This window comes from Rhopalosiphum padi, chromosome 2, assembly GCF_020882245.1.
Source record: "Rhopalosiphum padi isolate XX-2018 chromosome 2, ASM2088224v1, whole genome shotgun sequence".
Lineage (NCBI taxonomy): Eukaryota > Metazoa > Arthropoda > Insecta > Hemiptera > Aphididae > Rhopalosiphum > Rhopalosiphum padi.
The window spans coordinates 58,852,649-58,871,157 of NC_083598.1; the positions used below are offsets into that span (position 1 = coordinate 58,852,649).

The 18,509-nt window shown below is 26.3% G+C and overlaps 1 protein-coding gene across 4 annotated transcripts; it reads left to right on the forward strand.

Moving 5' to 3' along the window:
* Positions 1–5,370: 5,370 nt before the first annotated feature.
* On the forward strand, positions 5,371–11,105 carry LOC132922601 (syntaxin-16-like). Of its 4 annotated transcripts, XR_009661034.1 has the most exons (8): positions 6,004–6,295; positions 6,356–6,476; positions 6,566–6,731; positions 6,791–7,077; positions 7,159–7,342; positions 9,018–9,119; positions 9,274–9,381; positions 9,437–11,103. XR_009661034.1 is itself a non-coding variant. In XM_060986192.1 (6 exons), the coding sequence occupies exons 2-6, from the start codon at positions 6,039–6,041 to the stop codon at positions 7,339–7,341; spliced, it is 1,014 nt and encodes a 337-aa protein (XP_060842175.1). In that variant the 5' UTR covers positions 5,371–5,519; positions 6,018–6,038; the 3' UTR covers positions 7,342–7,727. The 4 variants fall into 4 exon arrangements, 2 of the variants coding, with proteins under 2 accessions (XP_060842175.1, XP_060842174.1); XR_009661033.1 differs by having other exon boundaries at positions 9,018–9,381; positions 9,437–11,105; XM_060986192.1 differs by lacking the exons at positions 9,018–9,119; positions 9,274–9,381; positions 9,437–11,103 and adding an exon at positions 5,371–5,519 and having other exon boundaries at positions 6,018–6,295; positions 7,159–7,727.
* Positions 11,106–18,509: the final 7,404 nt, after the last annotated feature.

The following is an 18,509-nucleotide window of genomic DNA, read 5'->3' on the forward strand; positions in this document are numbered from 1 at the left end:
AAAAAAATAAAAATAAAAAGATAAGTAATTAGTTACCGCGGTTCACTGTTACTGTACATTTCTACATTATAGGTATCGAGCGGGTCACAGTTATGGATGATTTAAATTTTAATTCAATGATATAATATCATTGTATACGAAAACGGAAATGATCTATCACCAAGTAATAATGTTTTTTTGATATAGCAATAATTATTAAAATATTTTATTTTATTTTTAATATTACGTCATTATGGTAAGTTTCCGAAAATACTGCATTAGTAGTATTTAAAGGGGGGTCAATGATAGTTCCGGAGTCTGGGCTCTCTGGAGGCCTTGGAAAAAAAAACATAATATATTCATATTATTAATTTAAATTAGGAAAAAATGAGCCGTGTCACTCCAGTTAATAGTCACCAATCACCATATTATTTTTACACATTATTAGTATATAAATAATTTAATTTATGTGTACATTATTTTTATATCATAAGATTGAAATGAATAATTCCCATTATATTGCATTATTCATAATCGTGCCTAAACACTATTAAACTATTTAAAGAAATGTTGATTTTTATATTAAACTGCAATAAATTAGTGTACATATTATGTGTTTTAAACTTATTTTAGGGTAACTAAAATAACTAGCATTTTATAGAGATTTATAACAATAAAAAAAGCTGTGTAACGTAACCAATATTTTAGGTATCTTTTGTAAAAATTAAAAAATAAATGTTTATATTAAATAATACTGTTATACAATGAGGGCCCGAAATTATTTACAGTATACCGTAGTTGAAAAAATTATGTGAACATATAGCTTATGTATTTATAGTATACCAATACCATATTTTATCAACTTGTAAGTATAACCCAGAATTGAGTAACATATTTTTGTAAATATCGTAATATACTAAAATAGTATACATAGATAATACCTATCTTAAAATAAATCAAAAATGTCATTGTGTATAGTAAAATCTATAATAATTAATAGTATAATATATGTACGTAAAATTTTTAAGTCCCCACGAAAAAAGTTTTTAAATTATAACAACATAATTGCTTAATTATTATTATTATTCGTAATTTCGTCCAAATTTGAACTTAAAATGCCTATGTATTTTTTAGATTTTTTGGTTCCAGTATTAACTGTAAGTTATAACTTATAAGTTATAAGTAGTTATACTTATTAAGAACCTCTTATTCAATTTTCAAAATGTAGATATAAAAAGAAATTTTTTATGAATGTCTAATTAAAAAATAGTTTGAAATTTTTTTCAATCTTGGTGAATTTTATATATGACTCATGTATAACTGATATAAAAGAAGATTATTGTGTATCGAATTATTCGAATTTCTAATATTTTTACACACATATCAGAACAACTTATGTGAGAATTTTTATTCAATTTTCAAGAATTTTGACGGTGGATATTTTTTATACGCGTCAATGGAAAAAAACTAAAAAAAAAAAATTGAAAATTTCTCATACTGATAAAAAGCTCAAAAAGAGTTAAATATATTTGGATATTCGAACGTAAATATAAATTAATAAATTTACAAAATGAAAGAACTATAGGTAAGTTATTATCAATTAACTAAATTATTAAATTATTTATTTATTCAATATAGTATGTTTGTATTTTTAACAAAAATATATATATTATAGTTATATACCTACGCGCAGTGCCGGCGCTAGGTATTGCGGCCTGCGGGACCCTGGACAAGGTATATTAACCATTAGATACCCCAGAGTACCCCATTCTAATATTATATATATGTGATATGTAGTATAGAATAATACATTTATAGACTTATAATTTGTTAATTTAAATTGTAATTATGTTAAATTTCAATGTGTCTCACGGTATTAAGATGATAATTAAAAATCGCAGGGCCCTGGACATTTGTCCCATTTGTCCTCCCCTAGCGCCGGCACTAGTGCCTACGAGTAATTTAAATGAGCTATGATATTACTATATTATAATATAGGGACAAGGACGCTTAGGTCTATGTAGGTATAATATATTATTTTAGAATTTCCTAATATAATTTTTCACCTTTACATAAATTAAATTAAATTAATACTGCAGTATAATAGTTTATTATATAATTAATCAATATTTTTTTTTTATTTTTTACAAAAAATCCATGTTAAAGCTTGTCGGAATACTCGGAATACCCGAATACAGTTAAAATTGTAACATATTGAGTTTTAATTGTATCTCGAATTTCAATTAACTAAAATGTATTATAATATTATACTTAAAATTGGCGTATGTATTTTAAAATATATTTAAAGTATTGGCCATTAGGAAACTGGAAAACCATAACTGTCGATTGTTAGTTGTTACAATAACCTTTGATATAAACAAATATAAACAGTGTATCTATGCCACTATGCCAGTATATAATATTTTACTTATTCAGTATTCCCATCATTTTCTACCTTGTTAATTAGAATTATTATTTCACTCAATTTATCGGACGCGTGACATATTATCATTTATTTTATTTTTTAAGTATTATTCCGTGTTTGACATTAATTTTATAATTTATGTCCCGTGAGTATAAATTTGGTTATCGTGTACAATTAATTAATTGAACATGTTTAGTATTTTTAATATAAAAAATATAAATGATGACAAAGGTCAAGGAAGTAGTTTTCTCATCGAAGCAGAACAAATTATTATTGAAGTATACTCTCTGTATGTAGCCCAAGCTAGTCTAAGCAGACTATTAACATTGATGATTTAGTAGGCTTAAATTTAGGACCTATTATTAAGCACTAATATTGATATAAACAAAATTATTATATTTATTACGAAAAAATACATTTTATAAAAAATACAGTGATGTTAATGTAAACTTAACAGTTAACAGTTAACGAGCAACCGAGTTAACCGAGTTAAGTTATAATACGAAATACGAATACGTGATGTATTACTGTATTAAACATTAGTAAATTTTATTATAATCATATTATACCTACCTACTTATTAAATTACCTATTTAAATAAATATAATAATAATTATGAATTATAAGATTGTGAAATTGTGGATTATTCTCCGGTCACTCACATTAAACAGAAGACAATTAACAATGTTACACTGAACAGTGGCGTATATTATAGGGGGTGTTTATGGGTTCAAACCCTCCCTGACATGTATGGTTGGTACGGGCATTGATTTTGATTGTATAATTAATTGGAATTTAAGAATGCAAATTTTTTTTAACCCTCCTGAAATTAATTTCTATACCACTATATATGCCACTGACACTGAACGACTGAACTGTCTGAACTTAATGTTTAGTTCAGTTGTGATTGGTAATTAATAATTATTGTAGAAAAAAAAACACGCCAAGAAAATCTGCAAATTAAATAAAAAAACTAAATTTGTATTTGACAGCGCTATCTAGCGGCATATGTAAATGAAAAAATATAGACATGGATTCAGATAATAATATAATAGTTAATTATTAGTTATACATTTTTAATTAATGGCACGAATGCATGATGTAAGGAACTAAGGAAGAATTTTCTCTACACCGTAGTTTGTGGTATAAACTATAATTTAATAATTTATAGATATTAGGTACGTATTCAGGCGTCAGGCACTCAGGCCCTCCGCCAAAATAATTTCGAGTAACGAGGAAAAAATTGTTTTATTATGTTGTGGCACAATTTGTATTGCTATATATTTTAAAACCACCCCCCTACGATTTTTTTTTGTATACGTGTGATAGATATTAGATATCCATTTAATATATATACCTACCAATAATAACTTTTATTACTATGATCAAGTCGTTATTATTAACATCATATTGTTCCCACGTATATTTAGTTTAATGCATGATTATACTCAAATAAAGACTGACAACTCGTGGAACATCATTCACAGTATAAAGAAATTTTTAAATTTTAAAATCTTCTTACTAGTTACTAGATGTCTAGATAGCTAAAATTGAAATAGATATCATAATAAAACCTTCAAGGTACTTTAGATAGTTAAATAATATTCTAACCTAAATCTAACCCTTTGAAAGCTGGTCGAAACGCTGACAGTCAAAATAGGTATCAAAAGGTACGAAATATCGACAGACCAAAGTTAATTGTTATTGGTTTATTACCAAAGTAAATATTGACAAATTAAATGTATTGTGACCAAAATACTACTAATAATAGTGTACTATATACAGTCACGAACGTAGGAAAAAAATTCTGGGGGGGGATTCTTGAAAAAATGTACATAAATATTATTCATACTATTTATTTATAGGTCAGGTAATTTATTTTTTGTTCCTGATATTTCGGAAGGGGTTTAAAAACCCAACCTCCCCTGCGTTCGTGACTGAATATATATATATTATGAAAATTGAAAAGTATATTAATGATAAATTAATAATTACTTATGTAATAATATAAATAAAATTATTATAAATATATTAAATATATAAAAATTTAAAATATTTTACTGTAGTTACTAAATAATTATAACTTAGATTTTTTTCTTTGCTTTCTCTTTTGCAAATGATTGTACTTTCATTGAAATCGATTAATTACAAAATAATTTTTTTTTAACTACATTTAACATCATTAATGTGGTAAATTTTTATGAGTCTGGCTTGTTCTATACTTATTTTTATTCTTGTTAATTTAGAAAACACTAAATATTAAGCAATCAGGTCACTAGGAATAGTCTAGGATAGTTAAATATAATCTAAGATCTATATTAGATCTTATAATGATTTATAAATTATAATACCGTTATTATTTACTGGAATTAAGATTTTATTAAGATCAAGTCATTTTAATTTTGAAATACTTAATTTTCAAAGCAAGAAATATAAATGTTTTTATATCCGATAACTAGAGTAAACTTTAAGACTAAATACACAAAAAAATAATACAGAAGTTTAAAAAGCACTTTGAAAATTAATAAATGTGCTGAACTAATATACAAATCATGATTTATGATTACAAGACATTTTAAATTGAAATTTGCATTGTGTATTAAATATTTATGTCTACAAAATAATTATATGCGTATTGTGAAATGTTCAAAGGTTTAACATTTTCACAATATTTTTGAAACTACAACAAAACAACTAAAATTGTAATTTTTCGATTAAATATTCAATTTTGTCAACATTTTATACATACCTATTAAAATAAAATGTAAGCATTTAATTTTCGATGAATTTAAAAGTTTTTACGTTTATAGTAACAGATTGAGAGCAATATTGTTATACAATATATTACATTCTATTCAAATAGGTATTAACCCCAAGAAATTTTATTTTTATTAAATGTTTGATACGGTTAGGATGATAAGGCCACAGAATTATGCCAATGGTGATAACATGAAGTGAACATTTAAGGGAGTGATAACAGGCGTGTCAATAGTAAAAATGAAAATAATAATATTAACTTTCAATTTAGGTTTTTCCATATGTCTTATGTCTTTTTCTTAATTCTTATACTGTTTTAAAACAAATTGTGACTCAAGAAGACTTACTGTGTATTGAAGTAAGAATTGTTTATATATTAAATTATATTATAAAATCAATACCTATTTGAGCAGCAATTTGACAATTTTTTAATTACCTTTTTTTTTACTATTTGAAAAATTGTCAACAATTTATAACTAGTATTATACTTTATTTACTGGGGGTAAATAAGTTAGTAGGTATATATTATCATTGATTATAAATACTAATAGTATAAATAGTAAATACTAGTATTTATAATCAATGGTATTATCTAAAATAAAAATTAGTGCATAGAATATGTAGTAAATATTTTTTATTTTAACACTTCACAGTAAGTTAACATTTTTTTAATATTATTTTACTACATGGAAATGTTCACGTTTAATTTTAGCTTTATAATTTATAAATAAACTGTATACTATTATATTTTTATAAGCAACACAAGTACATAATTCATATTTTTAACAACTAAGTTTCTTATATACTTGATTACTTAATGTACAATTGCAAATTAATTATTTTGGTTATGTTATAGAGAAATCAATTTGAAAATAATATGGCCTCTAGAAGTCTTACTGACATATTTTTGTTAATGCGGACAAATTCCATCCAGAGTAGGGGAATATATTCATTTCAAGGATCTAAACATAATGATTATGATACAGACAGCGATGAAGGTATGAATGACAAAGCAGCATTAATGGAAGCTGGTCGTTCTATGGTTAAAACAAATTCTATTGAAATGCGTTCTCAGGAAAAATCTCCACCAACGTGGACTGGATTACTTGAAGATGCTCAATATTCTATTACCAGGTTTTAACATAATAACTTTTTTTTTTTTTAAATAATATGTTTAAAATTATTTAATCTTAGGTTACAGAACAAATTAAAAGAATTACAATCATTACAAGATGCACAGGTATTAAGGCCTACCCTTGACGATTCTAGTTTACAAGAGAAACACATCCAAGATCTCACATTAGATATTACAAGAGTATATACATTATTCATATATTATTTAGTTTATATATTAAAATACATTTTATTAGTTATCAATACTAAATAAAACTCATAACATTGCAGATATTTGGTTCAACAAAAAAAATAATTCAACAAATCCGATTACATTCAAGTGGATTATCTGGCAACAAAGAATCCCAACTTTCATACAATGTGTCATCTGCTTTAGTGTCATCATTACAAAATTTATTCAACGAATTTCGAAACTCGCAACAAATTTATCTTAACAGTAACTTTAAATAAGTTATATAATTTATATGTTGTTATTATAAATACTTATATTTTTAGAAATCAAACATAGAGAAGCTATGTCATCACAAATGTGTTTTGAAACAGAAGAAAACACTTCAAATTCTGATTTACTAGATATGTTTAGTAATGGTTCATCTAATTCTTTTGGACAACAGTTACAGATGCAACAGTCAAATCAAACACAAACGTTTGCTGCTATACTTATTGAAGAAGAAAATGCCAAAATGGCAGTTCAATGGGAACGTGAAGCAAATCAAATATCCAGTTCTGTTCTTGAACTTAATAATATATTTAAAGACCTTGCACATATGGTTGTTCAACAAGTTAGTTTAAATTTCATAGTTCTTTTTTATTTAGTTTCTTTTAATAGTATACAAATCTAATTGCATAATTGGTTTCTGTAGGGTAGTGTTTTAGATCGGATAGACTACAATATTGAACAGACTGAAATCAGAGTTAAAAAAGGTGCAGCAGAGTTAATTAAAGCAGAAAAATATCATCGAAGCAATAGAAAAATGAAGTGTATTTTGATTCTAGCTCCTATTTCTATTATGTTGTTAATTCTTTTGGATATAACAAAATTTTAAGGTATTTATCTTATTATTCTTTACTCCTTGTTTACCAAAAGTACTATTTATTATTTATCGTTATTTTAATATAAATTTATATGATGTTATTATATTTACCATTAATACAGTTGAAACAAACTGTTAAATATATTATTGTAGCTTAAATGTATTTTGCTTAGTTTTAAAATTATATTATTGACAGTTTGTGCCAAACTAAGTTAAAATTGTGTTCTAAATTTGTTTTTGTTTACTTATACTGGATTAAATGTAATTACTTCATATAATTGTTCTTAAATGAATTATTATATTAAAATTTATCTTATAGAGTATATTATAGATTTATTTTACCTCTATAAAATGTATTGAAATTGACTTTTGTAAGAACTGCGTTAAAAATATTGTAACTATGTTTTTTTGATATTTTTTAATTGAGGTATGAACTATTAAGGTACCTATTAGAAACTTTATATTACAATTTCAAAATTTTAAACTTATAAAACTGTGTCAAACATGATACATATCTAATATACAATTGAAATAAAAATAAAACATATATATAAATAGCATTAAAAGAGTCCAACTATTATTAAATTACATCATGTCTATAAAATTGTAACATAAATATTTGGTGAAAAATTCAAGTCTTTACTGTTTTTCATTTTTAATTACATTAAATAGTAAAAAAGATTTGATGTTTTATCAAAACCGGTTTCACATAAAAACTTTTGTTTTTCTTGATTATTTTGATACGTACTGAGCATTTTTTGCAATAAAAAAATTTGCTACTAGAAACCTCTTTCAAAATAAATCAATACTTTCTTACTCCAAAAAGTGTTAAGATAAAAAAAAGTCACTAAGAATCTTAAAAATACATTAACTATATTATTTAATTTAGATATTCTTATAATTTGTGGAGAGGCAGGGTTGATTATTAAGTCATGTTAACAGAAAAATAGGTACTTACAAATAACCTTCACTATATATGTGTAACATATTATATTTATTAGTAATTACTGATTACTCATCAAAAGACACCGATAGATAATTCAATTTTCCCACCTTTAATATTCAATATGAAAAAACAAACATCACTGCAAGACCAATACATATAAATATAAATATTTAGTGATTATTTCTTCCTACGGTTGTTCCTTTCTGAAAATTGTATTACTTATAAATTATAATTAATACCAATTTTGTTTAAAACTAATGTTAATGTGTAAATGTTTTTAGTTTGGTAGTTTTTTTATAATTATTAGGAAAACTCAAAATTACCTAAAATTCAAAACTTTTGAATTTTGTTTTAATTTTATATAATAAAATTTAAAAAAAACTGAACCTATCACTATGTATGATATTTGACAGATGTATCATACTCGTTGAATTCTAATAATATTTAATACAATCTGTATAGTAGAACACTTATATTTTAGTTGATTATAGATTATTTTTGCTACAGTTAGTATATATAAATATGTACAGGTAATGTGTCCATCAACCGTACAAGTTTATTAGTAAAATATTCTAAAATTATTCTAATTATTAATTAAAAAAAGTTAAAGTAATATTACTATGAGCGTATCCAGCACGAGCGTACCTATATAATATTCCAATTATTTATAAATATTAAAATACAACGGAATGACGACATAACCTATATTGTATGATATTTATTTATTATACTTGTTGCGTAGGTACATGAACCATGAACGGATAATCGATGATGTATTTTCTCGTGCTACAATCCTTGAGTCCTTGATATTATCCGTTGAATGACATTATCGTGACTACCGCGGGTAAACTTTAATTACGTAATTAATCCATACTTATATAAGCGAATGTAACTTGAAAACGGGGTCAAAGGAATCTCTTTTTTCTAACGACTAAAATTGTATATATTGTTATTTTGTTATATCTTCCCAAATATTCAACATCACGGATCTTCTGCAGATGCAGAGGCCGATTAAACGATAAATGCCGGGGTTCGGTGGAGGCCACAGAGCTAGGCTCAAAACTAACCGAAGAAACCTAATAAAAAGAGGAATAAGCGCACAACGAGTATGTAACTGAACTAGAGAGCTATTATGAATGGAGTTATACGCGCTGTTGACAGGGTGGTAGCGGTAGCATCCTTGACGTCTGTGGCGCTGCAGGAAGAATCTCCGAACGTGTATGCCTAGGATTTCCAGTGATGGCAGAAAGCCCAGTCTGAGACGACGCCAGTCTGTGTATATACATGCTGATACAGTATATAGGACCAGCAATGAGTAACCGACATGACGGCAGCAACGCTTCTGGAATCGGTTCCGCGGTGAGGTTACAATCCACGGAAGCTGAAGAGAAAACAGCTGAGTCCATTAAGGCTGGTTGGATTATACATCTGACCGTGGAGTAAACTACAGCAACCACGGCGGTATTGACAAAGACGGCGGAGACTCGGTTTTGGGTAAACTTCAAGTTCCAACAGTATGATAATGGTAATCTCATCCTATTAAAGTAAGACTGTATAAGAATTCCTTCCTAAGAACCGTATTCAATACTAATTTCGATCCGGTTTAAAAAAAAAGGTATGCAACAATTCCATCCACGAATCATAGACCATGATCAAAAAAAAAATACAAAATATTAGTATAGTTCTATAGTTTAAACTAAAGGTAGGTACTAGGTACTCAACCTTATTTTAATGTCCATGCCACCTTTTATATTATACCGAATAAGGAGTAAGGACACACTCCCACCCCTTTAAGGTTGAATTATATTTAGAATATATGATATTTATTATATACGTAATAAATTGAATTAATTCAATGAAGCTAATGCAAGGATATTGGATCGATTTAAATACAATTTTTAATTCTTAATAAATTTATTTTTTTAAAAATCTAAAAAAACTATTATTCAATTTTAAAGTTTTCATGTTAAATTATGTCTTTTGGGCTTAAAACATTTTCACGCCTTGCTTGAAATATTGTCGCATGTTCCTAAGGAAGAGCATGCTCAGGTTGAGAACTACCCTTGGTTCTGGTTTAATTGATCATAAATGTAATAATAATGGTGTGTAGTATCAACGGTCGGCCGCTCACTCTATACAGACGAGCTGCCTTGCCGAGCCGGAGCCAAGTATAAAATAACGTACCTATCCAACGAATCGAATATCGGTGCGGCGGTTCACCGGTTTTTTGCTCCGGAAACTCGCGCACCACTATTGTTCCTACCGCTACACATTCACAAGTCGTCGTCGCTATCATCGTGCACCAACGATCACCAATCACCATCTACCATTGCTCAGACAACCCGCCGTCTGTCGCAGTTGGGTGACACCAGCCGGTCTCGGTCGTCTTATGCCGAAAATTCACGTTTACCCAAGATCCGCTGTTTCATTACACACCACGCCTTGTAAACATAGGGATACTATCTGGTTTTTATTTCATTTCTTATTTTTTTTTTTATTAATTTTCGTTGTTGAAACTATGTTTTATTGATTCATATATAGTATATCTATATTACCTACTTATTAACCTATATTTGTGTTCACAAAAAAAAATTTTGTTTTTCTTTCACACATTTATTTTGTATTATGTATGTAGGTACATTTGTTTGAGTAGGGTAGTAATTAAGAGGGAATGACGAAAATATTCTGAAAACCAATGCCCCAAATAATTATGATTTTTATTATTAAACAAATAAAATAAAGTTCGTCTAAATATTGTCTCAAAATAACAGTCTATCCCTGATTCACTTTGTTGACCAATCCCTTAAAAATCAATATCTCTTATCAGCCTATTCTAGCCCTCCTTTATTTCCTTAAATTAAAAATATTTATTTTTAGGTACAATGTAAGGAAGATATATTATACAAAACGTTTTTGTATAGTAAAAATATTATTAAATTGAATCTGAAAAAATAAGTATTTTGGTTTTTATTTTATAATGAAAAACCCTTAAGTTAAATGAGATGGTTCTTCTGCTACATAATAAGTTGTAGGTATTATTTTTATATTTTTCAGTGTTTATTTTAAAGTTAAATACTTGGCCATATATATATATAAATAAATTGAGTACCTATTAATGATACATCAATAATATTATCTTATATTGATTTAATATATCCAACTCCGATTTTTATCGGTATGTATACATAAATATTAAATAGTGATAAATAGTAGAAAAAACTTCGATATTCAATTTAGAAGCGAGTTTATGATAACAAATTTGAATCAAATTAATACTTTTAAAAGATAAAAATTGAACCAAATCATTGAAAACGAATTTTTACCACATTTTTATAAACGTCTGATGCTTAGATTTTGACAAAATACAATATTTACGTCGAGTAAAATAACAATTTTCTTATTTTGGTTTAACTCAAAAATAAATAACCATCTTAGCATAGATACTTGAAATAGTTGAAATTTTTACTAGATGATAATAATATTATAATATGGTAAAATTTTTAAAATATCTTGACTCTTTTTAAGCAATCTATAAACATTTGACATATTTTTTTTTCTATAAATATCGATGAAAAAATATTCTATATACAATATACATAAGTATGAGTGTATGAATACGTAAAACATTATTACATAATATAAATGTTAAATACAAAATCATAACGTTTTGTAAAGCTCATAAAAAAAAACACTATCACATCATCGTCATAAAACCATCATATGACCAGATTTTCTTGTGGAGTCTGTTAGGGATAGTTCGATAGTCGTCATATATGTATACGATATACATAATACACAGATGTATTGCGATAGCTCTTGTTTCGTTATTAATGCTTATTATTGTTCATTAAACGGTACAATGTATTACTCAGTGTTTTAACGGACGTCACCATGACGGGCAATGCGCTTTGGACGATCCACGGACTAGGCGAATTGGTTACGACGTCTACAGCTAGTTGTGCGGGCACACGTTGATCGTCTAGCACAGCGTTTCCTAAACTTTTTCTTTGTCGGACCCCTTAATAAAAATTAAAAACAATAATAAATAATAATACTAAATTGATTACTTTATTTTCTGAATTAAACTTAATTTACATTCGCAGACCCCCTCTGGTATACGTGCAGACCACAGTTTGGGAAACGCTGGTCTAGCAGTCCAGCGAATGCCAAACGCATCTGGTTTCAACAAATTTAGCACGGGACATATTATTTAATTGGAGTAAACAAATTGTAGATAGAAGAACAATGTGTCAAAACCTCATATCAATTGGTAATGAACATAAAACAAATAGTTTTGTTTAAACACATTTTCATATCTATATTGTATATATACCTACATTTTAATGATAAAAATTATTGCTTAATTATCTAGAAAAGTATATTGAAATTTCCTAAAAAAATATCTTTAACTAATTTAAATATATTAATGTATATATATTTGCTTTAAATGTAGGTAAGCAATTATTTTTATTTATAGAACCTAATATTTCTGTCGATAATCGATACACATTTTATTATACTAGCACTAGGTGTATTATTATAGGTTCCTCCAATAATTGTTTAAATCTGTTTGGCTGTTTAACAAGTAAAATAGGTAAATAATTGAGAATAAAATAATTATTACTTTATCAGGTTAAACAATGTTCTTAGATTCTTTATATCGGAAAAATACGTTTGGCTTACAATATTTCTCATCAGACCATTTTATACTAAAGACTATCTCTTTCAATACTAAAAGTTATTTTTACAATATATATAACGCTGTAGGTTTCAGTAGTTATCAATTCATAATAACAATCTTTTAAAAAGAAATTGCGTGTAAAACAAAGCAAATATTAAAAATGTGGACGGCCGTTGGCCATTTTTTTACCCGAAATGGTAGACATCTAAACTTGAAAGACTTAATGGTCAATAAACCTATTATAGGTTAGTTCGACAAACTTTAAATTTCCTCTGGAAGTTAGGAAAACTGTTTCAATATAAGAAAACATATCATATACTACTGGGAATAAGATTCCACTCTGAATATTGGCATATAAAACTTTCAAAGGCACTTCACTTTATCAAATACTGAAAATGGTCACCATAATATATTAATATATGAAAATAAATAAAAGTTGGTGAATTTAATAAATGTATTTAATAAAATATTAATCATATTACCTAAATATAGAAGCATAATATATTACATACATTATTATTTATTAAGTTTATAACAGATATAAACTATCGTTACCTACAATCAAGTTCACGAGTTTGAAAAACATAAAAATAAAATAACAAAAATAACAAAAGTAAAAAATGGATAATTCGTCGAAATGTTTTCACAATTTAGGTATATTACTTTTTTACACTATTTATATATTTGTATTATTTCTTCAAACACACAAAGATCCGGTCCATTACTAATGGAACAGTAATGGTTCATTATTTAATATTTAATCATCATCCCGTCCGCCTTAGTCAGTCCGTACAGTTACCTACCAGTTACTAACAGCGAATTCGGAAAAAAAACATCATGAGAAATATAATACAAATATTGAAATACCTAGTCAATACTTGGTAGTATGCATTTTGAAGTACAAAATCATTACTTATGTCTTATACTCAGAGTTGGGCGAAATATTGTCTAGATGATAATTCAACTAATTTTCAAATATGATTATTCAAATAAAAATGTATTTGAATAATTTTCAAAAATAATGTTTAGGTTTATAAAATACAAATATATTATAAGATGATTTATATTTATTTTTGTACTATATAGTATACTAGGTCCAGGTGTGATTCTTCTATTACAAACTATACTCATTAGTCATTACTTCAAAAATTACTTTTGAATCACTAAAAAAATTAATATTCCTAGTCGACGAAATCTTGGGAGAAAAGTACACAATTTATTTGAACTTTGAAGACACCGAAGCAAAAATTATTAGCGATACAAAAGATATAAAATATGTATGTCCCACAACTGACAACTATGACTGATAAATGGTCATCGAAGAAAATAAGTTTTTTGGACGTGACAGTACATTGGATTGATGTCGATAATTTCCAATGGTGATCATCAAGTTTGGCTTGTCATAGATTTCAATAGGAACACATAGCTATGACAAAATTACTGATTTATTACAAGATATATATTTAGAATACAATTTGAATTAAGATAAGGTTAGTATATTGTATAAAATATATATTTTTAATAACGTTATGTATATACTACAAACACTACAGCAAAACTTGTTAATAACGTACAGTCACGAAACCATTGTATAATTTTTTCAATATATTGTTTCAATGTTACAAAAACAATTTAATGAATAAAAAAAAATTATTTAAAAGTATGCGATGGACAAAAATTTGAATGTTTAAATATTTTCAAAAAAAAAAAAAAATTTAACTAATAAAAAATGTTTTTCTTATGAAAGAGATTTCATAATTTTTTATCATTATATTTCCCCTTTGTTATCCTTTGATCCAAAGACCAAAATAATGATACTAGAAAAATGGAGTATTTATTTGAATTACACCACATAAATATTTATTTTGTACTTTTTCAAATCCACCACTTATAATTATTGTTAAATTATCATTTAGATAGGGTGTAATATATAGATACCTAGCTATAAGTTATAACCATACACTATACAGATATATAATATATATTTATATATAAAAAAACGAGTAAATTAAATGACTACTATAATTTAAAATTTCTCTTATTTTAAATATACTTCATTTACTTAAAATATTTAGGATTGAAGAAACAAGTTGTTATTCATAACAACAAATTTTCAAATTTCCAATCGCATCACATACTCAGTTGTTATTGTTATTAAATATACAGGTTACAGGTATATCATATGTACATTGGTAATAGGTACTATACCGTCTTAACTTTTCTTTGTATAAACTATAAATATAGATTTTATTATTTTTACTTATATTTTTTAAATATATTTAATTAGTAATTACGAGTACCTGTATAATTAAATTAGAAAATTTAGAAATATCTATTATGTGATTGTGATGTGAACTATGGAGGATAGCCCAGTATCCCCTTCCGCCTTTTGGTTGGTTCCTAATTATTGTAGTATTACACTATTGCCACTATTGCTCTTTAGCAATTTCTTACTATTTGAAATTCAGGAAATCCAGAATGAAATGTAACTTGTTTGGAATACTAAATACTATATAAACACAACACGCACTTGCTTGTGGTCGTGAATTATGATGATACACGTGTTTACTTTCTCCTAAATGATATTAAAAACGAATGTTATTTGTTTTCAATTTTTGTGAATTAAAAAAAAAATTTATGAAATATAAAATATGAACCTATATGAACGTCAAAAAATTAATAATTACGTATAGAATAAATACAGATAATGACTTACCTATATTCGATTTTAACGACGGGTGTCTACGATTTCTTCACTGTCAATATTAAAATATGGATAGTATAGTATACACAGTATGTTGCATTCTGCTCTGAGCTGTCCAAACATGATATTATTGTAATTTTATTGGTGGGTTTATTGTTATTTCGTTGGAAAATTTTTGAAGTATTATATTATCTACGAAATTAACTGAAATATAAGATAGACCTTTTTTTTATCTAACCTCATATAAATATTAAAAACTTGCAGTAAGGCTACACGTATTTTAAAACAAATACAATTGTTTTACAAATGTTTCTTATTAATTAAAATTAAATCAATGTGGTATTGTTGGTACCTAAATCGAATAAACCCGCAATGTTTGAAAATAATTAATAGTTTCAGTTTGTGTTCACGCGTATAAGAACTAAGAATTATTATCGCTGTTATTTTCGTTTGGCAGTAATTCAATAAGAAACCTATATTTATGGGCTGACGGGCTGTATAAAACACGAGCGTTTGACTTACAATTTATGGTTGACTACTAATTATTGAATTTCATTTGCTAGAGCCTAGAGATGACCATTGATTAAGAACTAATTTTAAAATTTGTATTTGTATAAATGAACATAGTGAACATAGTACAAATTTTCGTACGTTTTAATATGAATTCAAATGATGGATTTTTATAGTGTGCACATCATAATTATAGTCTCATATATTGGTATCAATATGTCGTATATATGTATAATAATTAATATTTATCTATAAATTATAGTACCTACCTATATTATAAAGCGAACAAAACGGTACCTATTTACACTTATGTTTAGGTACTAGTACGCGATAGAGATGTACGCTCGCGAGTGATATACAGAATTGATTCTCGGATCAAAAAAAAGTACAGGTTAGGTTTTACAAATTTTACAAATTGCAAAAAAAAAAGAATACTTAACACTTAACAACTATTATCATATAACTGTTCTTGTTGAGGGCGAGTGTAAACTCAATTTTAATGATCTGAAACTTTCCCAGGTTTCTTTCAGTATTACCTGAAAGGTATATTATATATTTATATACTTTTTTGGTATACTTCTACTCGTATATTGGCATATTGTTTATACTCGTGTATACTCGTGTATAGGAGTATTAAACTCACTCCCAAGTCTGTGTGAAATGAGAAGGATACTGATGTTGACTGAATATACAATAATTGTTCAATTATATATGTAATTGAAAAAATTAATTTTGATATAGTTTTATTTTTATGATGGAAGTTCATCGGAATTGATATGTAAGCAATTCGTATGTATACCTATAGATTACCTGGAACCAATTTATTAATTTGGAATTTAAATGATATGGTATTAAAATTATAAGTACATTATAATTTATATTATTGATTATGACGTTAGGTATGAATGAAAACAATATTTATACGTATGTATACTTTTATACGTATTTATACGTATGTATTTTGTATGTATAAATACGAATTAAATTAAGATGTGGAATAGATGAATTATATAGCCTATACAAGTGAAGTTATCAATTTATGTGTGTCTTCGGTACATAAGTAATCATCAGATATTTCGATAAAATATTTTTACCAGGACTAGATAAAGTCCTGTCCAAATTGGACGCCAGAGAAGAGCGTGACGTTTAAGTTTCATTATATTAAATTATTAACTGCATAAAAATAGTCATCCTTCAAATTGTATGATGTGAATCGATGGATATAAACTGGAACAAAATTTACGCTATCACTCTCTTTTGGCCTTTTTATAAGGACTTGCTCGATATATAGTATCTCAAATTGTAGTGGAACGACGATTATATAACACAATAATTAGCGTTTATTGTTGTATATTATATATTATATCTTCATACAATTTTTTATACAATTAAATGGTTAACAAATTAACCTGTTCAATGATTGATTACATGATAATTAATTAGTTAAACGTAACAGTCGTAATACGAAAAAAAAATAGAAATTGATTTATAGGTATTAAATTAAAACAAGCGTAAATAGAAATAATTACTCTCTTAAAAAATATAAAACTTCTAGATTTTATATATTTAAATTTATATTCCTGACTAATAACACTTATTCAGTATTTAAATAAATGTTTGATATTATAGGCAAATTGTATGTACCTACATATTTTATTTTTTTTCACTATTCTTAACATAACTTTATATTTAGAATTTGAATCTAAAGTGTTTAGAAAAACAAAATCAAATTATTACGAAAATCAGAAAATGTACATATAAAATTATGTTAATTATATTATACTTTTGTAGTTTTGTTAATCAAAACAAATCAAAGTAATATACAGTACCTATATGTACATAAATGGATTTTAATGACTTCAAAGGATTTATGTATACCGTATACGTCTAATAATATAATTTGATATTATATTTTGTATGTGTATTATATAGAAAAAAATTTGATTATCTTAAAATTTAAAATATTTATGAAGGGCTTCGGGGCTTCCTGTAATATATATAAGCAAGTCCATTTTTTCGGAAAATTACATTTTGATCGTTTTGAACGATATGTCGATATCTTTTTAACACCAACATATATTTCAATCCAAAAACGAGATACTTATATTGTATACCCAATTGATGTTTATAGAATTATTATATGTTTATGTTGATGGACTTGTCTTGGTCACGACTCGCCGCGATATTAAGTGCAAAAAGCAGATAAGTCCATACTTATCTGGTTATTCACTAACGGTAAAATGTGAAAATGTTTTCCAATAATAAACCATTAAGATTTGCTTATAGATTTCATTCCGTACAATAATTAGGTATATAATAGTAACTAGTAAAGTAGTAAT